Genomic DNA, 25,500 nt, shown 5'->3' with positions numbered 1-25,500 from the left:
TCAATTGGCTGCAAAGACTGTAGGAGGCAACGCTGCCATCCAGTAACATGGCAGATGTCTGTTACTGTGTGATTACTCAGTGTCAAGTAGGCGGTGAAAACAGGTGACACGTTTATTTGCAGGGCGTGCGCGAAGCAGGCTTTAACAATTAGTCATCATTTGTGCAAATGTTCTCTCTCTTCACTTTCACTTCGTAGAAAAACCAGTCTTGGTTTAAAATAAAAACGGTTGCCACGCATTACATTGAAGTAGTTTGGCACAAGCAGTCGATTTTACTCCTACAGCACTAGACTGCGCCACACAACTTGACTGCAGCTATACATTTACATAAAAAACCCTACCTGTGGCACGGAGGATAAATGGAATATGATATCGATCCGTGCCTGGCTTCTTCCATGCAAAAGTAGCAGGAATAATGTAGGACCACTTCAGTACAGTTTCTCACTTACTACACACTACAGTAATCAGTTCTATTACAGTCCTGATTTGTCTATAGAGGACAACTTCTGCAGCCTTCCACTAACCCATTTAAAATAAAATGCCTCAGCTTTTAATGGGTCAAATGTGTTTTCTAGGGCATCAGTTAGTTTTTGGATATATGAACATGTGCACAGCTCTTTCCTAAAGCTACAAAACACAAAATCCTAACCCTAACCCTAACTTTAACTGTTCTTGAAGCAATACATATGTAACCTGTATGGACTGTTACAATAGTGCACATGAATTTTGCTCAGATGTATAAATAGTCTCTCCAGTCATAAGCCCCAATGAACATCTGTAAATCAATGATATACTCATGGGTATTGTATTCTAATGGAATATAAGGACTACTGAAACAGAGGAGAAGGGACATGTTGTATAAGATAAAGACACAGGAAGTTAGAAAATCAAATCAAAGCATAAATCAGATCAAATCAAACTCTTTATTTAAAACCAGAGGTTGAAATGGTCTGGTAAATTGGACTGAATTTCATTTCACTTCAATATTAAGTCTGATGTTGTGTTCATGTTAGCCTTTTTTTTCCTTTTTGGAACAGTTGTCATTTTTCTCTGACCAAGCCTCTGCCCAGATCTGCAGCACATATGATGATTAATATTCATCATATGGCTCCACCATTGCCTGCAGATGCCCCCTCTGTATCCACTGGGACCTACACACCCTGACACCAACATTATATCCATTTACACACAGCCGGCTTGATGCAATGCGTACTCGACTGTGTGCTGTGCTAAGGTTAAGGTGTCTAGCTCAAGGGCGATGTGGTGTAACTGTGGCAGGTATGGTCCCGCTGGGAATCCAGGAGCCTCGTCATGTATTCAGACCCCCAGCTGGTAAATACATGTTTAATGCTACGGAGTCAGCAGGGGCAAGCGGCGCGTACAGAATACACCATCACTCCAGGTGATTTGCTTTGAAGCAGCGAGGATGTGAGGGACTGGTGGGAAGATTTTCAGCGTCAGCACATGAAGACGGTGCACTGCCTTACACTATATGAAAGCTAACTGCTCTATAGTGATGAATTAAGAGTTTGCTACAGACTTTGCAGTAGTTTTTAACAGATATGAAATATAAAATAGAAATAGAAATAAAGCAATGAATAAATGAAACATTTGACTGAAGGCTGTTGTTCCATTGTTGCCTTTTTTTTTGCCTCTTAATTATTAGTCTAATTTCATGGTCACACACAGTGTAGTCAGTACTGTTAATCAAAAGGAAGAAAAGAACAATTATAACTTCAAATTCATATTAAGGAAAAATATGAATCATAAAATGTGTCATTCAGGGTTGGTTGAAATCTATTTTATTGTATTCAAATAAAAACTTTTTGGGGCCATAATCTGATATAAAATGATTCAAATTTCTGTTAAATTCAATACGTTTTGTCTCACTGGTATTAAAAACATCATACAAAAGTGTTTACTTATGTAAAACAACAACTTGAATAATATATGTTTACCTTCTAATTACAATATATGAAATATGATGATGATTACAAATACTGAATTATCACCAAGACCTCTAATTTGATTTCCATTACTCAGAACCTAAACCTGCATGAATTTATGTTTCAGCTGCTTGGGACGAGCATAACAAGCTGAAAACACATTATTATTCTTAATATGAAAACATATAATCAATTTAAATTATTAATACCAACTTGCTAGCAAGCGGCTGCATTTTTGAATATGTATGCAGCAGACATGGATGAAACATTAACATTTGGAGTCATGTTTCTGTACAAATGGCTAATTGAAGTCCAATATTCACTGTGCTTTTGGTCTCTACCAACTCCTGACGGTTAGCTGCTAAATGCTCCTCTATGTTCACCAGCTAGTCACTAACTGTCTGCCATCTGATGCTGGACAGTTAGACAGAGGCACAACTATAGGATTGGGTCGTTTTATCCACTGTGATTAATGCAACTTTAGGGGCAAATAGGTTTTTGTTGACTAAACATTTTTTGCTGATGCTCAACAATCTTACAGGGAGAACAATACATAAACGCAGATAGACTAATTTCCCCGTTGACAATAGACAACATGTCTTGTGGCACTGCAGCCACAAACATGATGTCTATTGAGTAAAGGAAATAATGCCCTCTTTTTTGCCTGGAGATACTCGCTCCACAGTTACTATTCTGTCGCTATCATTGTATTGCACTCCCCTCCCACACAAATTGAATACAACAAGTTCACTCCTGCTCTGCAGGGGTTGTTCAGATGCATTCTGGGAAATCTATTCAATAGCCAAAGTCGAATTAGATAAGGCAGTTAAGGAGAGTAGTTACGCCAAAATGTACCATGCACAAAATAACCCACAGAAAGCGTTGAACATCACCAACAGTAAGTTTACGGTACAAACTTTTCTTTAACCCCAAAATATTAGCAAATTTACAATAAATTAATTTTATCAGTTTCAAAGCATCAAATGTATTTTCAGCTAAAAAAACAACCCTGAATGTTCTTATTGCAGCCAACATCTTACATTGAACTGAAGAATGTCTTCTTGATAACGCTGCACATTAAGGTCTTCTGCTTTCTTGCTCTGTGAGATTTGAACATCTTCATAATGGTAATCATAATGTTTAAGCAACAGCAGACAGTGTTGAGTGGTTCTCATCAGCTCAAGAGCTCACTATCTCAGTTTAGCTCATTTCTGTAATTATGAATACCGATACCATTCTGTCGTTTCTGCATTATTCCTGCTTTGTGTAAGAAATTACTGGTATTCATGCATTGCAAGAGCTCCAAACATTTTTTCTGCTCTTCTGATTTCCAAAAAACAAAAACTTTGCAATCAGCCTCAAAGACGCATATCTTTCACACCCGCAGAGCAAACACTCAGAAATGTGCCTGTACACTTGAAAATACTGTGTACACAGAAGCTCACAAACAAATACTCAAAGTCACACTAACGAGTACTACTAGCGCTCATGCACGGGCGGAACTAATTGTTTGTAGAATTGATTTCTTATTTAATTACCAGACAAGCAAATTAGTCTAAACTTTAAATCCCAGAGCCACTTAAGAGGAATTAAAGTTTTTTTTCCAAAAGGTTTCAGAAGAGATGAAAATTAAATTTTCTTTTCATGGTGATTGGTTACGTGGCTGGGAGGAAGGCTTTATTGCACTTTTATTCATGTACTTAGCACACATAGCTTCTCTCCATAAATAATTGTGAGGGTTTCATCTCTTCTTTAATCCATCTCTTACACAGGTTAGATATGTTCAATAGTATCCAGATGCTGAAACCTACTTCTTTAAGTTGTCAATGTGTAAAAGAGGATAATGATGCCATCAGTGGCAATGGTGCCTTCAGGGACGGACTGGATGCTTATGATAATTCCACACAAGTCATTTTATTGTTTTATAAAACTGGCGTAATGATTGCAAATGTAAAGATTTGCAATCACATTGAATAAAGGAGGCTTAAAGGTGCAGTAAGTGATTTTCTTAGACAATTCTTCTTGCCATTGGCTCATAAATATCCTAAATAAATGTTCTCTTAATACTTCAACATAGTAGATATTTAGTCTTAAAAGTCAAAGTCATTTACTTAGTTACCTGTCCAACAGAAATATGCAACTATGGCGTCATTCCAGAGTCCTTTGTCTTGTTATTCTACCGGAGATGTAATAGCAACACCCACCCTCATTTCTATCTCTCGTTGTTCCTCCAAGTTATAGCTTTCTTCAGATTTTTCCTCATGTTTCATTAAAATATTCATGACATCCCTCCTGTCAGGCTTTGACTTTCTCCACATGTTGAAGCGGTATGCGTGGGGCTTCTTTTTTTTTTTTTTTGCTTTTCCAAAACCTCAAACACAAGAAAAAAAGGTGTAAAAAATGTGTTAAACAGTGTGTTTCTTCACGCTCTAACCCCAGCTCCCTCTCCAATTATGTGTCTTTCCAAGTTTGCTTCTCTAAAACATACCCATGCTCTTGTGTGTTGTCTTCTTTCATGTGTGTGTGTGTGTGTGTGGGCAGTGGAGTTGTTCACAGATTTCACTCACTGACCCTATACGGATGTTAGTCATGTTAACTTGACAGGTACGTAGTGGTCATTTGTCTAATTTAATGAATTCATTGGGTGTTACACAGGATCTGTCAGTGTAAAGTTATACAGCTGGCCTACGTAGAGCAAGGTTAGTAAAGTTATTGCAGCATTAAACAAGGCCAGAGAGAGGTTGAGTGGGTCAATAATGTTTAATTTATTATGAACAAAAATAAGTCTACTCAAATATGTCTGCTTCTGCTTAAAATTAACTACTAATAGATTAAAACAATACTGAGAAATATGAGTGGTGAACATGCCTGTAAGCTATATGTGTGCTGTGAAAAGATGGAAAGCTTAACCTGGGTAGCAACAGTAACTAAGGGGAGCAGGGTTAAGTGTATGATCAATTTCAAATTTACTTCATGTTATTTAAAACATTTTAAAAAATCATAATTTAGCTGGTTTACAAAGCACATACTGACTCTTAAAGGCATCCCCTCCGTCTCTCTATCTTTTAACTTTGTGATGAATCATTTCAGAGTTTGAACCGAAGGCAATATGCAGTGCCACCTTCTTACCACAGCTGGCAGAAGAACAGAAACCTGATAGAGAAAGATAAGTTCCCATTACTACTCTCACAAAGGGAAACAAGAGTTGGCGCCATGTGAGGTCATCATTATTCACCCGAAGCTCTGGTGAGAGACACAGAAAGTGAGACGGAGAGACAGACAGCAAAGTGAAAACGCTGAGTGGAATACATTGCAATTCTTCCCCTCGCTGTGAGCCTCTCGCTTCCTCGCTCCCACCGTTTACATCACTGCTGTCCTCCTTATTGTCGAGTCATCACATTTCCGTAGAAAATGAGATTTGCCGTGCCATGAAGACTGATGATCCCCTTTAACCTCAGCTACTGAAGCACTTGCCTGTTCAAAAATAGCAACCAAGCCTTTTTGTCTTTGCTCTTTGAAGGCCTCTCATATCTTATGTTTAAGTGCTGTTGACTTTGAACATGCCCTGTTCGAGTCTTGATAGGCCACCGTATCAGCTGAGCAACTTGAGTGGGACCGTTTCCTTCAAGTACGCTCAAAGTAGACTCAACAGGCGTATCCCAAGGGCAAATTGGATAGCACTGTTGTAATAGACTCGCTTTCTTCACTTGAGCAGTATATCATTGGCTTAAGAGCTTGTCCTAGAATCAGGAGTGTCATGGTAACACTAATTTCTCCCATGTCTGGTGGCTTCAGTTACACGACATGGAGAATTTTCAAGCAACTACACATCGAAAATGGGATAACATGCTCAGAATAAGCTTGTTAAACACACACTGTGGTTTTAAGAAAATATGGGGGCAATTTTCTCCTGAATCTTTAGAGGACAGGTGTGCAATTCTTCAAGTCTGTCTTAAAACAACACTCAGGGGCCAAAATATAATATTGGCATATGTTTTGTTTGCTGTAATCACTCATCCTGTTTGTTCTGGCTGTTAAAATAATCAATCTTGATATGCTCTAAATGTGTGACGGAGGACTAAATCAACAGTCCATGCTCTGTGCAAAAATGCAAAAGTATATCTGAAGTTCATGTGCTTTCGGGGCATGTGTTCAAGTCAAAAACAAGTATTATTTTATACTGAAAGTATTTTATACTGAGGGTATATTGCAATGAATTTGGTTTTTCATTACATATATTGTTTGGTGGTCACTGAGTTGCTGTAAGTGTAATCTAAGTATACTTAAACAAAACTCAAGTGTACTACTTTGGTCGGCAAAAGTAATCAAAACCCACATCTATAGTATGATTTCATTATATTTAAGCACATCTTGAATACAACTTTTAACACACTGTAAAACTTGAGTGGTTCTAATGTAACACTGCTTTAGTGTACTGAATATAAAGGTATGCTGAAGTATATAAAGTGTGGTTTCAGGAAATATACTCAAATATACTTTTTTTTGTCTTTTTGGTTGGGTGTATTGGGCTGGAGGGAAGGGATGGGAGGATATGAGGATACTCTGTGAGCTGTTGTATGCTTGCCCAAATTGATGCTGGTTATTGCACACTCTTCTGAAATAAAAAGATGTTAGGGAAAAAAAATTAATGTGAGGCTTCAACAGTCAACAGACCTAGTTGAGTCAAGTGGATAGCTTCCAATGTTACAGTCTTTTCAGGGGGAAAAAACCCTCTTTGTGATTCCCTGTTGAGTTGAAATAGAAGAATACTAACAAAAAGAGGGATTTATTTGTAACTTTGGAAGGTATCCACTTGATTAGATACACTTGAGCACATTTTTGCACAGAACCAGGACTGTAGATTTTATCCCACATCACTTGCAGTGAAAGCGCATTTGGAAGGAATCTTTTAATGGCCATGGTATTACAGAGAGGAATGATTATAGCCAGCAAAACATCTTAAAATGTTCATAAGGGGATGTCACTGTTGTTTTGAGGCAAACTTGAGGCACTTTGTAAAGTCTGCTCTGTATGAGCAATTATGGCGTTTCATCATGTTTCATTTACCACTGACGATAACGGCTTACTGTCAAGTCAAATCAATTTTATTTATATTGCGTCATACACAACAGAAGTTATCTCATGGCACTTTTCACATAAAGTAGGTTTAGACCGTACTCTTTTATTCACAGAGACTCTACATGTTCCTCCATCAGCAAGAACTTGGCAACAGCAGCAAGGAAAAACTCTTTAACAGGAAGAAACCTCGAACAGAACCGGGCTCTTGGTGAGAAGCCATCTGCCTTGACTGTGATTAATTGATGATAATACAGGAGCTAAAACAGTCACAGTTGTGCATGAAGATGACTGCTCTGCTTGCCATTTGCAGACTTTAGACAATCTGTGAATGTGTGCTTCTTATTTACCATGTTTCTTTTTCATTGAGGTTTAAGACTGGTGAAGCAGAAAGGGGTATGGATATGCAAACAGGTGATTATGGTCATATACATTTACAATTTCCAGTATGATCTCAAAAGGTTTCAAAGATTCATGCTGCCAAATTAGTAGCACTAACAATATTATGATAGGAATATGACCAGTGGCCAGGTTTGATCAGGCAAATGCAGCCACTGTGTTTATTTGTGATGGTTTTTCAGAGAAGGTGAGGTTCTTAAGGAATGAGAGATTAAGAGAAAGATATATGAAAAGGAAGTGAATATCATAGCTAAAAGGGGGGGGGGACAGTGAGAGAAAGCAGGAATCTCATAGACAGTCAGACGACAAAAAAAAAAAAAAAAATTCTCTGGGAACACAATGGCGGATGGCGTGCTCCAGCTAAATAAATTATCACGGGGGCTATTTTTAAGCTGAAGTGTAAATGCAGTAATCCTTAGAGCAGGAGCTGCGAAGAGCCAACACACAGAAGCCACATCAGGGAATATAGCTCTGCCTTTATCTTCCCTTCCCGCCCGCCCCAGTCTCTCTCTTCCCTCTCTCTCTCTCTCTCACACATACACACATCTTCCTCTCCCTGCACCTCCGCCCCGTCCCAGCACCTCTATCTTTTCTCGCTTTATCCGTTTCCCTTTCCTCTCTTCGTTCTTCTCTTTCTTTTTCTCTCGTCCCTGCCTTTTCATATGGTAAAAGCTTTTCTTTCTGTGTCAGAGTATTTTGCTTATCACTGAGCCCTCTTTGGGGACTCCACTGATTTCTATTGTAAACAATAACAGACCATTGAACAAGACAGGGAGGGGAAACATGTAAGTGGGCACGCAAAGAAGCAGCAGTCAGAGGATAGTAGGCCACAGTGGGTCATTCTGCAACATGTGATATTCATGCTTGGTCGATATATAATGCAAAGGACTGATTTTCCTATGTTCTAGTCCCAGTGGGAAAATGTTTTAAGGTGCAGGTAAAGTTTCTTTAAAAAGCCATATTTCCTTGGCAGTGTTGTGCTGTTTTGGTACGGGAGAAAAGACCCTCCTCTGCCGCTGTTTAATAGCACATAATGGGGTGTCGTTAATCACCTGCGCAAGCTGAGGTTTTACAAGGTTAATGACGGCGTAGCCAAGCTCTCGACTGCGTCCTATTCCTCAGGTATTTATCAGTGTCAGCAGGAACCTGAGAGCCGAGGGGAGTTCATAGTTCTCCCCCCTCAGCGTGTCCATGTGTCTTCACCTCTTCTTTTCTTTCTGGTCATCAACAATCTGTCGCCCCCTCTCTCTCCCTCTCGTACTGTTTTCTGCACTGTGTGTCATTTGTCATACACACAAGAAAACAAAGAAATAACCAGATCTTGAAAGTAAAATCAATATGGATACAATTTTCTACCATGATATATAGTATGTATATGTGTGTATTGTCTGTCATCTGGAAGCTCAGTGGAGAACATGTGCCACTTATTAGATTTAAAATTTACAGAGCTTTCAGTTGCACTCCATGGCCTTCCTCAGCAATTACATTTTGCTCATTTGCATTGCAGATACTTCATTTGTAACATTTGTCAAAAGAGAGGAATTTCAGAAAACTGAGCAAATTTTATCCGCTGATGAAGGTCATAAAATGTGCAAAAAATATACAGTAATTATGCTAAACTCTTAAAGTAATAGTTTAACATTTTGGTTTATAGGCTTATTCGCTTTCTGCCAAAGATTTATATGGAAAAAATGATGCCATAGCCAACCAGTGGCCCAGTGGCTTAGCTTAGCACAGAGACTGGAAACAGGGGAAACAGTTAGCTCTGTCCAAAGGTAACAGATTCAACCAGCCAGCACCTCTTTAAGGGGGACCTATTATGTTTTTCCTTGTTTTCAGCCATATAATGTAACAATGTTCACATTAAACGTAGCCAAAGTGTCAGATAATGAGGAAAACCTAACTAGACGTAATACTTGTCAGCAAAAAGCACTGGCTTCAGACTCCTCTGAACACTCGGTTTCCAATAGTTTTTTCAACTGTCGGCCCGAGATGACATCAGCTCGTGACAGATTTCTTAGTTTGGTCATCTGCTTCACACACAGCACACAGGTTTTCTGCTTTGGTCGGCTAACGTTATGGAATTTTCCCACTGTTTAGGGAGTAATCAGGCCGAGCCATGACTTGAGTTAAGCTGGCACACTGTGAGTGTTTTTCCATTGCACAACAGGCCAAAGTAAAAATAAATTGTTTACCTGTTAGAGATGTGCTGTAGTCTGCAGCTCTTCATCAAATATCATCATCACTGTCACTGTTTCTGCTTGTAATATTCCTCCCTCCATCATTTCTAAGTGATCTGACAAATGGATCCAAATGTCACCATATGCTGACTGGTTTATAGTGCAGCTAACAAAACTCCACTAATTTGGTGAGGAAACAGTTAATTTCCTATCATTTTTTCACAGTAAAAGTCTCTTGTTATGTAGTCTTTTATTTTAATCTTTTACTTTGAAGCGGTAAAGCAGGAAAGGTTTCCATTAGTAGTAACCAAACAGTACTCTGATACATGCTGCACCTCAGCAGGCTTCCAGAAAGCTGGCCAACCAGAACAGCATGGACATTGGGGGTTGTCTAGTCAATAAAAGCATAGATCTGGAAGTGACAGTTGTAGGTCCACTTTAAGATCACTAATTCTAATCTTATATGTTTTGTGTTTAATCACCATGAAAACCAAATTTAAAAAGAGACTTGTTTTGTTTATGTTTTTAATGTAATTTTATTTATTTAGTATAATTTTGGCTCATTAGTGGGGCAGGTGGGTGGGTTATTGGGAGTGGATATGATCGGGAGCAGCCTGCAGTGTGGTTACAACATGATTAACTACCTATATGATACCGTTTCAATGCATTACCTTAATTTTCAGACTGTCCTCTGAAATAGCATTTTCTGACTTCTACTTTACAACTGATAACATCCATTTTTGTTGTATTCAGTCAACAGAAATAACCGCAGGAGCAACATCATGGGTGTTCCTTGTGATTTACCATGATCAAATACTCCACAGTGTTTTTGAAATAGTAACCACCAAAGATGCTGCTAAAGCTTCGGGCTAATCACAGCAGTAATGACATCATAGCGAAACTAGGCAATTGTGATTTCCTTTTTAAAACCATGAATTATCTAAAGCCATATCTCCACACATACAAGCATTCGCTCACCCACGTAGACATGCACATAAATATTGATACATGCAGACACCAGCATACATTCGCTGATATAAATGAGGGGCATGTTTTTACTGTTCCACTTTTTGCTCCTTTGCATTGCCATCTTTAAGCTCTGAAGGCCATGACAGCTCTGTGTCAGGAGAGATATCCTGCATGATAGAGCAGCGCAGTAAAGAAATGGTACCGAGCTCAGTTTGACAGTCCCCTGCTGAGCAACTAAAGGAAGCTGAAACATGGAGGCAAGGTCTATGTGTGTGTGTGTTGTGAATGTATGTGTGCTTGTGTGTACGTGTTGGCAGGTGGCGCCAGAAAGTCACAGTACCAAACAAATCCAACTTGACACAAGTTAGGATACCGAAATACAAGCACTTTGAGAACTACCATTCCTCTGTCTCCTGCTCTGCATAAAATAGACTTATTTACTTAACCTCACAGGGTTACACTGATGAGCAGCTCTGCTTTAAAGAGATAGATAGAGAGAGGGAGAGGGGAAACTTCCCGTCAGTTGTTTATGTTGTTGAAATCAGGGCAGGAAAAGAAGCAGGCGTGCTTGCTCAGAGTCGCAGAATAAGATGACCTATTTTGAACAAACGCTTGGAGACAAGGCTCTCTAAACCTTATCTGAAAACCGCAGAGGCTCAACACTCTACATATATAAATATTTATTTGCATGTATGTATCTGCGTGTGTATACATGTATCGTTGACCTTCATAACTTGTCTGAACTTTCACTTAAATAAATTATCTAGTCCATGTGATACTACTGTACTATACAACAACTATAGCTTCTACTGGAAACCTTTCAGTCAGACAGACAGTAGAGTTAAATCAATACATAAATCAATAATACACATTCTCTTATAAGTGCAAAGAGTTTACCCCATGGTCTTCCTTACTGTGGTCTGTTGTTAAGGTTATCATGGTCCATACCACCACCATGCCTACCTCATAAAGAAATAATTTATTATTAAACAACACAAGAGCAGGTGATGATCGACCAAACCTTTATACCGCTTAACCTTCAACAACCAAGCTGATTATTAACCAGCGACTGCTGGAGAGCATGTCTTGCTGGTCAGTGGCATCACAAGTTTTTGTATGTATTCATATTGTGTTTAATAATTACCGTTCTACTGTTAAAGCTTAAGCTAAAATATTTTGACCTTGATATCATTAGCTCGGCAAACACCTTCCCACACCGTCAACACATACACACTTAATCATCTCTAAGCTAGCTGGTAAACATGATTTTAAATCTTAAACTCAAACTTAACCTTCTGTTTTGACAATAGCGTTTAGTTGACTGATAGCCTCTTTGCTTGAGTGTGAAAGTGACAGTTGTAGAGTAGCACTAAGGTTAATTGGTAAAAAATAAAAGTCAGTTAGTTCTGTGCAGGAGAATAGTACAATACACATGGAGTAACAAGTAAGGAGACTAACAGTCTACATCCATGCAAGCAGCTCAGTGAGGCTGTAATTAGTCATAAAGGTGCTTTGAGTGAAATGCATGCTGATGTTTAACAGGTATTGGTATTGAACATGTAGTTATTACCATAATTATTATCTTAGCTTAGCATGGTGACATTTGCCAAGTAGCACTGAACACAGAGTAGTGGTATTGCACAAATAGAGATGTTGACCTGGTGGTGTTAGAAGACAAATGAAGGTATCTCTAAAGCAGCGACATGAATACAGTGCCAAGTTTCACGGCAGTCCATCCAATACAGCTATATAACCACAGTTTTCAACCTTTTGATGGCACCTTGAGGCTTCTACAAGTGTATCATAGTAATCCATCTAATTGCTGATAGTTAGGACCAATGTGTGTGTAATCCCTGGAGACATGTCACTAGTTTGGCTAGAATCTCAAATGAAACTTAGAGCAAAACTAAATAAATGCATCCTCTCTTTTCACAGTCAGTAAGAGGTGGTGGGCAGTTGGAAAATATCTACAGCCAAAAATAGCAGCGTAACTAATGAACAAGTGTCTGCTCCTGTGACACAGTCCTGACAACAGACCTGGCTTGCTTTACTGATTCTAAAGGAATGACATTTCATTTTTAAGATTTATGAAATCTCAAAGCCCATCAATAAATAAGCAAAAATAAAAACACAGGTAATTGTCAGTCCATACTGTGTATACCCAGGCTTTATGAGACCATTTCTATCACAGAAAACAGTGTATGGTTACCACAGAGAATCACAACTTTGATATTTATCTTCTCATCATTTATAGATTAAGTTGACAAACATACAGATCAATTTCCTGTTTGTTTCTGCTCATTGCCCAGCAGCCACATCCCTGATCCCTGCTCTCTGCCCATGAGAGGGGAAAAAAATCAATCTTTGTTTGAACTGCTCACAGCTCAGGTCAACACTGAGGCCATAAACTTTAATAAGGGGTCACATGATCAGCCAAAAAGTTTAGGAGCCTTTGGTCTAAAGACAGACTGTTGGCTGAGTTCCATTTTGTTTTGATCATCTATTTTCATCTTTTAAATTTTGCAGTGTGTGAAATTTGATGCTGGTATCTAGATCTTAGAGACTCCAGTCTTAAAAGGGTTTCTCTTTATACTGTGGTGTTACTTGAAAGACTCACTGCCTCACAGACGAGAGTGATTATTTTCCACATCCTACTTTGATAACTGATCAAGATCAAGGTATGTATCCTTATTTTTAGCCGTGCTAGCAGCATGGCTCTGAGGATGGCCTTGTTGGTCCACCAGTCAGTCCACCACTTTGGTTCAGACTGAAATATCTTTACTATTGGATGGATTGCAATTACATTTTCAACATAACATTAAATACAACATACAGGGTACCTAGAGGTTGAATCCTACTGCCTTTGTTGATCCCCTGCCTTTACCTCTAGCACCACCAGCGGGTTGAAATCTGTGGTTTTTAGTAAAATATCAGATGGTGAACATAGCACCATGGTACCTTTATACATGCTTAACATCGACATGTTTTTCACTGTGAGCAAGTTAGCATGCCAACATTAACATTTAGCTCAAAGCGCCATTGTGCCTAATAAATAGCCTTAGAGAGCCGTTAGCATGGCTGACATGGTGCCACTCCAAAGCATCCCCCTAGTGTTGTTTTAATGCAATATGTGAAGGAATTCAAGCCAAGCAATATTTGTTCATGTTAACAAATCCCATGAAAAGACGTGATAGTTTGTTTCACAATATTCTTTATACTTAATAACCTGGTCAGTAATACTTTTCTCTGAGCCACTTGTTCTATTGAAGACATTTTTATCTTTAAAAAGAGGTTGAAAATAGTTTAGAATAATAGGAGTTTGAACATTTGTTGAAATATTAGTTTATTTGTTGGACTATTTTGAGCAACAGATGAATACACTTTCGTTTTTACAGCAGCAGGAAACTCAAATTAAATTAAATATCATGTCACCTTCATCAATGTGGCTCACTTATTCTTATTATTGTAATAAATCACATTAAAATTGATCAAAGAAGGCTGGCACAAATTGCCACATTAAATAAGTTAAACTGTTACAGGTCGATTGCACAAAGGGAATAAACCATATCAGGCTTTTGATACACAGACAATACTTGTTAGTGGAATTTTTTTTGTCATGGGAATTGTTGACAATAAGAAAATATCAGCAGCCTCATCCTACCCACCTGTCAGGGAAACATTGCCTGGAAGCAGTCTATAGAACAGATTCTTCAAAGCTGGATGGACAGAATCAGTGCAACTACTGTAGATCTTCGTCCACGTTTGCACTACAAGACATAACCCACACCAGAGAGACAGCAGATGCCTGCTTGCATGCTGAGGTTTGCTCTGATTAATGCAGGAAGACAGGTCTGATTAGAAATGCACTGAGTGAAAGTCAAGGAAAGGAAGGAGTGTAAAACATAGCAGGAGGAGAGAGATTTTGACGATCCAGAAATTTGACTACCTGTCACTGAAAAGTTGCTCAACTGTGACTGCTGGCAAATCATATTCATCATTTGTACTGGTGGCACCAGAGAGTTTCGCTATCATAAGCTAACGGAGCGCAAATTGTGTGTGTGTGCGTGTGTGTATGTGTGTGTGTGTTTAGTGTGCATGTAAGCATTCATGTGTAAACGTATGAGTGTGAGACCGAAACTGTGGGTGAATTACACAGCGGAACAGTACATTAATAATAGATCAACTCTTCCTTTGTTTGGGACGTAAACGTGATGAGTGGGCCCTGTAATTGGTTAGTTTAATAACTGGAGACAAACCGAGTGTCCTGTGCTTCTCATTCACACACACACACACACACACACACACACACACACACACAGACACACAGACACAGACACGCACACACATGCAATTACACACCACAGGAACATACCGAAATTGTAATTCTCTATCAAACACTGCAGCACACACACACACACACACACACACACACACACACACACACACACATACTCCACACTCATGTCAGAGAGGCATTCACACGCTGGTCTGTTTAATTTAGGTTTGGCAGATTATAGTAATTATGTTAAAGAAAAGATTTTCCAGAGTAATTTGCCCTTTTCTGTCCTTGAAGACTGAAACAGCACTGAAGTAGGATCATTCTCCTTTTATTTACGCTGCTATTTCGTTGTTCAACCAGATTGAAAAATATACTCACATAAAGGTTGTGAAAGCATCCAGGATTTTATAGTTTTTGTATGGTTTTATGGCAACAATAATCTCTTTTATCATCCGAAAATGTTTTCACATCGATGTAACTACAGCCATAGCAGCAAACTACACTTTATATTAAAATGCAGAGCATGTATTGCGTGTGTGTGTGTGTGTGTGTGTGTGTGTGTGAATTTGTGTTAGTGAGAAAGAGACGACAGAAAAAGGTGTGTGTGTGTGTGTGTGTGTGTGTGTGTGTGTGTGTGTGTGTGTGTGTGTGTGTGATGGCAACCAAGAGAAACATAGTGATGTCAACATAAATTGGAAATACAGAGTATGTCATTGAACTGCACCTCAGGGCCTGCTCTCCATTCACCGCTATCCCAGTATAATGTGTGTGTGTGTGTGTGTGTGTGTGTGTGTGTGTGTGTGTGCAATAGAGAGAGTCACTGTAAACTATCCATGAAATTAAGATTCAGAAGTGAGTATTCCATGTTTGTATGATGGTATAAATGTAGCCGTTTGTGTCTGCGCGTGACAGTGCAAACTATCCTTGAAATTAAGATGTAGACAATGAGACATTCCCAAGTGTGTATGTGTGTGTGTGTAAGTGTGTAATAAAACAGATAGCTCAGAAGACCGAGAGAGGGGAGGGGGATTGGAAGAATCTTTTTTCGAACATGCTGACAGCTTGTCAAGGCCCTCCTACGACTGTAATGAATTTCAGCCTTTTGTGGTGTGTGGTCCCACTGCACTGATAAGCTCTGGCACTAATACAGTTAACAAGGAGGTAGTGTGTGTGTGTGTGTGTGTGTGTGTGTGTGTGGGGGCTGACATGATGCGTACATGCTTTTGAGCAGAAATAGCTTGATGCTTTGTCTTGTTTGTCAATAATGATGATGAATATAATGTGGATGAATTAACACAGCTGTAAGTGTGTGTGTGTGTGTGTGTGTGTGTGTGTGTTTGTACTAATAGCCAAGCTGAACTGACTAGTAGACTCTTTTTACACGATAACATTTATTTGCATAATGTCCAGAACAGTATTAAAGATTAATACAGTGGTTCCCAATCTTTGTAGCTTGTGACTCTTATAAAACAGGACGTGTCTGTTTGTGGCTACATTGCTATGTTAGCACTTCCACCAAAGCCCACCTAAACCCGGTTTAATTTGAGGCCCCAAAGAAGAAAAAAGTCTCCAATGTTCCACAAAAAAGAGCAGATCAGAGAACAGTCCAAAAGATTTTTTCTTGTAGATATTACTTACTTCCTACAACATCATCAATCATGTCCAGATCCCTCAAATACAACTTATGATATATTAAAGGGAGCCTGACTTCATATTGGTAAACAGGACTAGCTACACCTCAACCAGCTACAAGAGTATCCAATGTCCCTACCTCCATGAGCCATAGTTTCATGTGTGACAGTTAATGGGAGAAATACTATTTAACTTATTTTATTAAATTATACCTTTTTCTTTTTTTTTCAAATATCCCTAAGTTTTTTCTTTTTCTTTCAAATACACTCTTCCAATATACTGACCACAGGTGGTTGTGTACTATTATTGTAGGAACAGTGTATACTCAGTGTATATACCAGGGGTAAAATAGTGTATTTTGTGTGTGTCTGTATATACAGTATAGAGAATATACATCTATATTGTGTAGCTGTACACAACATTTGAGCCTAAGATAAATTTCCCCTCAGAGAAAATGAAGTATATCTTACCACACCACTACATTCATGCAACAGTATTAATGATCTAGTACTATACAGTATATATAGTAAATATATAATAATATATTGGTTATAAGGGTCAATTTTCTGCTGTTTTACTTTAGATATTTTACCTTTAGCTGAGTTTTACCACTTTTTTTTTTCTCCTAAGTGAACTTTTACATTGTATTGCATTACTGCTTTTAAGTAAAGGAAGCAAGTGTATTTGCAGACTTTTTCTTACTACATTACTCTCACTTTAGTCCCAAGTTTTAAGAAAGTTAATAAAAATGTTCTCGTTTGTGTTGGCTCTCTGCCCTCTCTGAGTTTCATTTCCCGCGGTTCAGTGAAGTAATATATAAAATCACAAATCTGTTTCCTTGCACTGAGCCTTGCCCACTACATCCATACACAGACACACACACACACACACACACACACACACTCACACACACACTCAAGCTGTTGTCAGAGTCGGAGCTGGCATGTATCTTTGTGCCTTGTCATCACATGCTCTGACTGAGCTCTAAATGTCACTTGTCTCTCTCCGCTTCATCTGCCTGACTCATCCTCCTTGTCTTCGCTCAGCATTTGAAATGCTTCTATGTGTGTGTGTGTGTGTGTGTGTGTGTGTGTGTGTGTGTGATTGTGACACTGACATGCGCTGATGTGTGTTTGCATTTGATGGACACACTGCTGCTCTCCACCTCTCTTTGTACAACGCCTGCAAGCACAATGATGCCCACTGCAATGATTTTCTCATGCCATTTTATAATTGTCTCTTCTCTTTTTATTCCCCCCTCCTCTCTCTTTCTCTCTTTTATCCTGTCTCTCTTATCTTCCCCCTCTCTCTTCTATTTTTCTAATTCCTCCCCCTGATCCATTTTTATGCCTCACTGTGCCCATGCTTGTTATCTCGGCCCTTTCTCTTTTTTTTCCTGTTTGATCTCAACTTCTTAATTTCCTCTCTCATCTACGTCACTCCGCTCGGGTTTTGCACTACCTCCCCACTCTTCATACGATGGCCGTCATCATTTCTCTTTTTTGCTCCTCTGTTTTCTTCTTGTTTTTCTCTTTCTTGCCATTTATGATTTTTTTGTTGGAAAGAGAAAGATGTTGCTTTTCCCTCTATGATTCACACCCTCCGCCCTCCCCAACCCTCTGTCTGTTATTTCTTTTATGAATGTTTTCCAATCTTTTCTGTCTTTGTTTTTTCCGCAGCCTCTCTGGAGTGCACTCCATCTTCGCCGTAGCCTGATGGAGGAGGACAAACCAGTCACAAACAGACAGACGCTCTGCCGCCTTGCCAACATACACCCAGACCTCCTTGTATGTGATCCTCAGACCTCCTCCTGGACCAATCACAGCTCTTCATGTCACACCTTTTGGTCTCCGTCCTCGACTCCTCCTATGACTGATCTGGAAAAAACCCCATGCCTTTCTTCCCAGCCACTCCTGAAAAGTTCCCACGTGTTCTGACTTGCCATTTCCTCGCAGCCCAAACAATTCTTCACATCTTCTTGGAAACTGACCAATACTTTCCATTTCATGCATCCCATCTCCAGTCATGTCTGACCTTTGCAGCCAAACCTTCTACACTCCTCTCAGACATCCTTTGAACTCTCCTTTAAGATCCATGCCAACAGCCAATCCCTCCCAACACTCATCTATCCAGAATACGACTCCAAGCAACAAGTGCTTGGCAGGGTTTCCTCAAAGCATTTCAACACAATACTTTTATATATGTGCTGGTTTGCTTTTAGGGAACTTAATCCAAAATGACACCCCTACTCTTACAATAAAGACAGACATCTATAATACACTTCTTCAGACTGTCACTCAAACTTAAAGAAATCATTTGGTCTGTTTGTGGCATGTTAGCTCCTTCATTGTAGCACTATAAGGTGTATTCTCCGATGAGTACTCTTGTGGTCACTGCTTAGGTGGCTTTTGCCCTATTGTGACTTTCTGTAGTGGAAACATAATGACAGTTTACAAGACCACTGCTATACACGTTTCCTCCCCTCATTCTCCCTGCTTATCTCCTCACAAATAATATTCCAACAGCAGCTTCAAGAAGGTGACACATTTGACACAACCATGCCTGTGTTTTTGTGCTCTTTCTCTCATTCTGTGCATAGATCCTGTAAACAGTGTTCAGCGCCACCTGGTGAAGTATCTATACTGTACCTGTCTATCTTCCTCGCCTCACTTTTTGCCCTCTCAATATTACTCTCATAGGATAACTTGAGAGAACTTCATTGTGAAAACAACCAACGGTTAGTAGGAGAATGAACACTGAGCCCTGCGATACATTAGGTACGGTTAAGTTGGCTCCCTGAAATGAACAACGTCATTGTGAAAAGCAATCTGAAGGAGATGAAGCAGAACTTTGGGGGGGGGGGGAAAGGGATGGACTGTGGGAGGGAAATTCCCTCGGTGTCCCTAAAAGCACTGCGCTAGTAAGTAAACTGGTTTAGCAACCTAAAAGGTGGCTGAAAGAAAAAAAGGACCAGGCAACGAAAAAGGGCTTGTGAACCAATAGATGCTCTGGATTGAATTTCTTTACCGCTAATAAGGAGTGAAAAAGAAGGACAGACATCATGGATAACAAAAGATGAGCCTCTTTCATTTCCTCCCCTCTGTATTGCTGACTCTTTATTGCTTTGTCTGCTGTCCATCTCATTGCTTGAAACTATTTTTAGATAATATATATTGAAAATAGTGTAGAAAGGAGATGTGCTGTGCGCAAAAAGGAAATGTTGTGTGTCAGTCTATTAGGAAGATACAGTGTATCCTATTCATCTCTGATGAGAAACTCAAATCTCTGCTGTCAATGTGAATAATGGCCACTCACTGTTGATATTATAGGTATTTTAACTGCACTTAAAAAGCACATGTGTCTGTCATGAAACAAAACAGCTGTTATATGGACCATTTTCATCTACGCCTCTATGTGTGTGTCAGTGTAAATACATTATAAAACCTTGTAGCCAGTATAATGACCTCTAAATAACAGCCACTGGTTTCAGTGTAGCAGGAGTGATATTTATCAAAAGCTCGTATCCACTCTGGTGTAGCATGAGCTGTTGTCACGGTAACAACATCTTTCCTCTCCTGGACGGGAGCTGTCAATCAAAGGAGCATAAGATAGCTGCTGCGGGTTGGATTCGGGGGGGTGGGGGGTGGGGGGGTCAGTGTCGGCCCGTGAGAGCCATCACATTTTAATGGGATTCCATTTGTACACGAGTCCCTCTGTGTCCAGCCATTCATTGTTTGGATAGCAGCTGTAGCCTAATGCGGCAAAGACCTGCAAGCAGATTGAATGGTATTGATCAGTTCTTCAGGACATACAGTCGGTCCTCCAGGATTACAAAAGCCTCAAGGAGTGTGTGTGTTTGTGTGTGTGTGTGTGTTTGCATGTGGAGGGTGGAGGGAGGGTTGGCTGCCATGCTGACAGTCACATAGGAATGGAGTTGTTCAGGCTAAAACACAAGTGGCTATTTCACGGTTGACTGAGGATGCCATGTCCATGTCAGTCAAGACAGGAGGAAGGGGAGGGCTGAAACTCCCGTTAAGTTCGGAATTCTCCGCTCATCGATTTCTGATTGGAAAATGTTGACATGTAAACTGGAAGAAATGGCTTGAATTGGTAAAAGGTCACCAATTGTGAGAACTGGTTTCATTTATGCAAATGACCCACGGCAAATAACCATACTCATAAGTATAATAAATTGATATCATTGTTATTATTATTATTATCATTGATGATTTTGTCCAAAACATTCAGTATAACCTCTTATTGGCATTAAAGGAGTAGTTATACATTTTGGGAAATACGCTTATTGTCTTTCTTTGCGAGAGAGGAAGATGAAAAGACTGATACCACTCCCAGACAGTTTCTCATCTTCTCATCTAACTGTCTGCAAGCAAATAAGCGTACTTCCCCGAATGTCAAAATATGTCTTTAAATTCTGACTTTTGCTCGGATATGGTGAGAAGCATAAAAAAATTGCACATTAGAGCCTGACAAAATCAATGTCCATGAATTCCCCCAAAATCTGGTGGGAAAAGAGCACAAGGCTGAGTTCTTGTGATCTTACAGTATATGAACCACTTGCATTGAATTTCATCATATTTTAGAGGGTGGCCCTGTAAAGAAAGTACACACTCTGTATTTTAATTCAATTGCAATTCTGCACTTCAATGGGACTGTAATGGATTACAGAAAGCCTTTGTAACGAAATGTATTGCTTCTGCTCTCAAAGCGTTTGTGAAATTCATTTTTACAGATTTTCATGCAGGTAGTCTTAACTTTTGGTCAAGACCTGAATTTGCTTGCAGGCTCAACACCACATAACAAATGTAGCAGTGTGTTTTAGTGATCCATATTCTAAGCTGCAGCACTGTAATAACTCTGGGTGTAGGCAATGAAATATTCTTTATTGTTACTCTCCAGAGTGTGTGTTCCCTACTAGAAGGGGTGGATGCAAGAGAATAGATTTTCCACCAATGACATGTGGGAAAAATTTCCACAGTTTGTTTGGCTCTGATATCCAGGTATAACCAGCTCTCAATCTGGCAACTGTGCCAAGATGTCCGAGGACGTGCCCAAACTGGCTCAGCCCGTAGTCTCCCAGTACCTGTGAGAGGTTTGGCACGCACTCATAGATGCTGATTCACAGTGCACTGTTACACAAGAAAACACCAGACTAAACCTCACACAACGTTATTGCACAAGAACTTTAACACATGCTGGCACACACACACGACAACTGCGCACAAATGCAAGATTTTGTGTGTAAAATACACAAGCACACACACACATACTGTACACACAGTGACACTACGTACACACGCAATTTCTTGACAAATTAGCAGTAAACAGTCACAGATGCTCACACGTTTTACATTAGTTATGCATAGTCACATGTAGAGGCAAACATGTAAGCAACACCTCAAACACAATCTAGAAAGAAGACAAACAAATCTGACTTTATGTTTTGTTTTTTGTTTTTTTTTTCTTTCTGCCATGTTGACAGCATGTTTCAATTCTGTTCTGAGTGTTTTTGTAACCAACAGGCATGCAGAACAAGTCTCTACTCCCAGTCTATCTACATATAAGGTGCCTAATGATGGATATTAATGATGATATTGATATCATGATGAGTATATATAATAAACTGATTAATCTTCATGTACAAAATGTGCTTTGTTCTTTCTCTTATTCTTTCTATTATTCAGTGTACGACTGGCCCACTTTATTACATCTCTTTCTAAATTTGCCTCTGTGTGTGTGTGTGTGTGTGTGTGTGTGTGTGTGTGTGCGTGTGTGTGTGTGTGTGATTGTGAAACTGACATGCGCTAGTGTACACATCAGTTTGTGTTTGTTTCCATGAATGTTTCCAGCAGATGTAAACTGAGGTTGCAAAAAAGAAGATTACGTGACAGATGTGACAGATGTTTTTGCTGGAGTGATGCAGAGTGAGTCCAATCATTTAAAACGTTTCAGGCTCAACTTTCTCACAGATAGCAGCTGAATGTTCACACGTCAATACTTCAGTCTTGTGCTCTGGACATAGATCATCTCTTCGGGCTAGGTCCCCATTACCTGCCACTATAAACCTATAACACTGTACTACATTAGAGGGAGTTCTGTTTGATAAGGGTTTATAATGTTAGTTTTAAATTATGATTTTAACATTATATTTCAATTGAAGACTGCAGTGGTGGAAGAAAAGTAGAGATAACATAATTTTACAAATAAAAATCTTAAGTAATAGTTTGAGCTCTGTCATGTTACATTATTATATATTGTACTATTGGATTATTATTAATGATGCAGCTACATGAGAGCTGCATTTTAATGTCATTGTCTGCTGCCTGTATTGATCATTTTACTCATTGTATACACTGCTGAGTGGTTTAATTTACTATATAATATATTGTGTTTTATAGTAAGCTGCCAAATAAAATGGTGGAATAAAATGAGAAACTATAATTAAAATACTGAAAGTGTAAGTAACTTTATGCAAGTGCAGTACTTAATTAATAATTAAATGTATTTAGTTATTGTCTCTAGCTCTGGTTGGTCATTGTTGGGTTTAGTTCATGTATTTTTTTATTGTCATGTTTGTTTTGTCTTATTTGAGGGAAGGTCCTTTGTTGTATGTTGGCAACTGTTGATATTAAAAATCCATTAGTTAATACTTGATACAAATAATAAGAGCATATGGGTATATTATGGGCATTTACAACCACAGACTTACTACTACAGGGTTTTTTTTACACCATGGTAACATAAATGGCTTATTATTTTCTATTAAGAAGTAATGAATGTGTTATTAAGCATGAATAAAGCCAATAAATACAAGTTAGAAACACCTGATAAGTTAGGTTACATTTTGGGGGGTAAATACACAGATCCAAATCTTAGTTAGTTGCACCAGGAGAAGATGACAGGTTTCGACATCCTCTGGAAAAGACTGCATGAGAAACTTGATATTTGAAACTAATTATAACAAGATCGTGACGATTAATATCACAATGAAATCAATCTTTGAATTAATGTTGTGAAAGTGGAGCAGGTGGACCCAAACACAGGCAACAGGAAGTAAGTGTAAGCAGAGCAAAACTAAACTAAACTAAAAGAACAAAGTATCCAACAAGGACTAAACTGAGAACCAGGACTTAAATACAAACTAAATTGACGAGGAGAGATGGAGAACAGGTGACTAGGCGGAGAACAGGCAAGCAGCTGATTGGTTGGGGAACACACTGGGAGCAGGGGAAGGAACGTAATGAGGCTACATACAGACTAGGTGTGAAGGGAGAAGCGGTACACGATCAGAAAAAAAGACAGAAAACCAAAAACACAATAAGTAGGCTCAAAAAAATTCAAATGCAAACACAAAATCACTCTGTTCTACATAGTTTAGATAATCTGAGTGACATCCTAACCCCAGTCCAGTCCAGAAAACAGATATTTTCCATTACCAAAAAAAATGAAACATCACCATTTAGAGTGAATTGAGGGCTCAGGAAAACCAGCCTGAAACACATTCTCAAAACAACCTGGTCATAAAACACTCTTAACCAGGTGAAAGCAAAAAATATTTCAAATTTCACATCAGTTCTGCATGCTCTTCCAATCGAGGACAAAGGCTTCAATCTGTCCTCCTCCCACTCAAGTCCAGTCTAAACAGGCAGGGTTAGAAAAGTCTGAGGGCAACTGGTGCACTGATAGAGAATGGCAACTAAGGGACAAAGAGCCAAACTGTGACAATTAATTGAAATCTGTGCCTGATGCTCCACATGTAGTGATACCTTTCTAAGATGCAGTGGAGAGGTGGGGTAAGGGAGTAGGAGGTGGATAACAGGTGTGAGGGATGAAGAGAAAGAAGGATATGACAGAAAATCGCTAGCACTCAGTCCCCTGCCTGCCTCTCCTGAGACCTGCAACACACACCCTCAGCACTCTGGGCTCCTACTGCCTGCCAGGATGATATCTGCTCAGTTTTTTGTCTGTGTGTGTGTGTGTGTGTGTAAAATTTCCCTCCACTGTTTTCTCACCTCATCCTGTCCCTGTTTCAGTTTTGCTGCTCTAATTTTATTCATCACTCATTTTGTGTGTGCCAGCATGTGTGAATCTGTCTCAAACATGAGCTCTCTCATCTATTCATTTTTCTCACTCTGGTGTCACTTTATTGCCTCACAGTTTTCAGCTATGTCTACTTATATATCCTTGTTTTCCTTTGTCACCGTGGAAACCTCTACATCACAATTTACCTTTGTTTAATTTCTCTCTTCTTCTTCTTCTTCTCTTTGTTATTGGCATTCTCTCTCTTTCTTTCTCTCTGGTTATATAGCAGCCTCCCTCTCCTGTGTTTCTGCATCATCCTCAGCCTGGCTGTTGCGCATAATGCTCCACATTCCCATCTTCCTCCGTCACACATTCATGTCAGGCACAAGCAGGCGGCTGTATGAATTAAACATCTTAGACAGTGCACACACTGAGCCCCTTTGGAGTGTCAGGATGAGCACTGGTACTCAGATAGGGGGCTCTGGCCACACACCGTGAGCGTTTGTCAGTGTGAGTATGCGTGTGTGTGTGTGAGTGTGTGTGCATGTGTTGCTCTGTACTTGACACTGTATTACATTGAGCAGCAAGGGTTGTCACATCTGTTTTCCTTCATGTTTTATTGTCAGAAAGGGAGAGGGAGCAAGACGCCGTCTTTCTTGCTAAGCTTTACCGCTTTGACAAAGAAAAGTTTCTTTTCTCACACTCTTTCTTATGCTTTCCTGGTCTCTTGCCGTGTCTTATCTCTCCTCTTCTCTTATCATCTTTGATTTCTCAGTACATGTTGTTTTCAACTAGTGGTTTGTGTCAAAACTGTTTTTTGGGGGTTTTTTTGTTTTTTTTTTTGCTTACCCCCCGCTTCCCTTCCCCATGTTTTATTCTCTTACTTTTATTACTTGTATTCAACTTTTGTTTTTGATCTCCTTGCTTTTTGTCCTTCTTTTGTCTTTCATCTATATCCCACGCTCTCATCTGCTACATC

At 39.3% G+C, this 25,500-nt stretch overlaps 1 protein-coding gene across 1 annotated transcript in view; it reads left to right on the top strand.

Annotated features, from left to right (window-relative positions):
• The window catches only part of samd12 (sterile alpha motif domain containing 12), a 104,097-nt gene extending 82,509 nt beyond the window's left edge, over positions 1 to 21,588 (top strand). The window contains exon 5 of the mRNA XM_053334058.1: positions 21,500 to 21,588. Within this exon, the coding sequence (XP_053190033.1) occupies positions 21,500 to 21,588 (89 nt within the window). The remainder of the gene's footprint in view (positions 1 to 21,499) is intronic.
• The last annotated feature ends 3,912 nt before the right edge of the window (positions 21,589 to 25,500 follow it).

This window comes from Scomber japonicus, chromosome 15 (genome assembly GCF_027409825.1).
Source record: "Scomber japonicus isolate fScoJap1 chromosome 15, fScoJap1.pri, whole genome shotgun sequence".
NCBI lineage: Eukaryota > Metazoa > Chordata > Actinopteri > Scombriformes > Scombridae > Scomber > Scomber japonicus.
The sequence above is the reverse complement of the archived record's forward strand: the minus strand, read 5'-3'. Positions and strand labels throughout refer to the sequence as shown.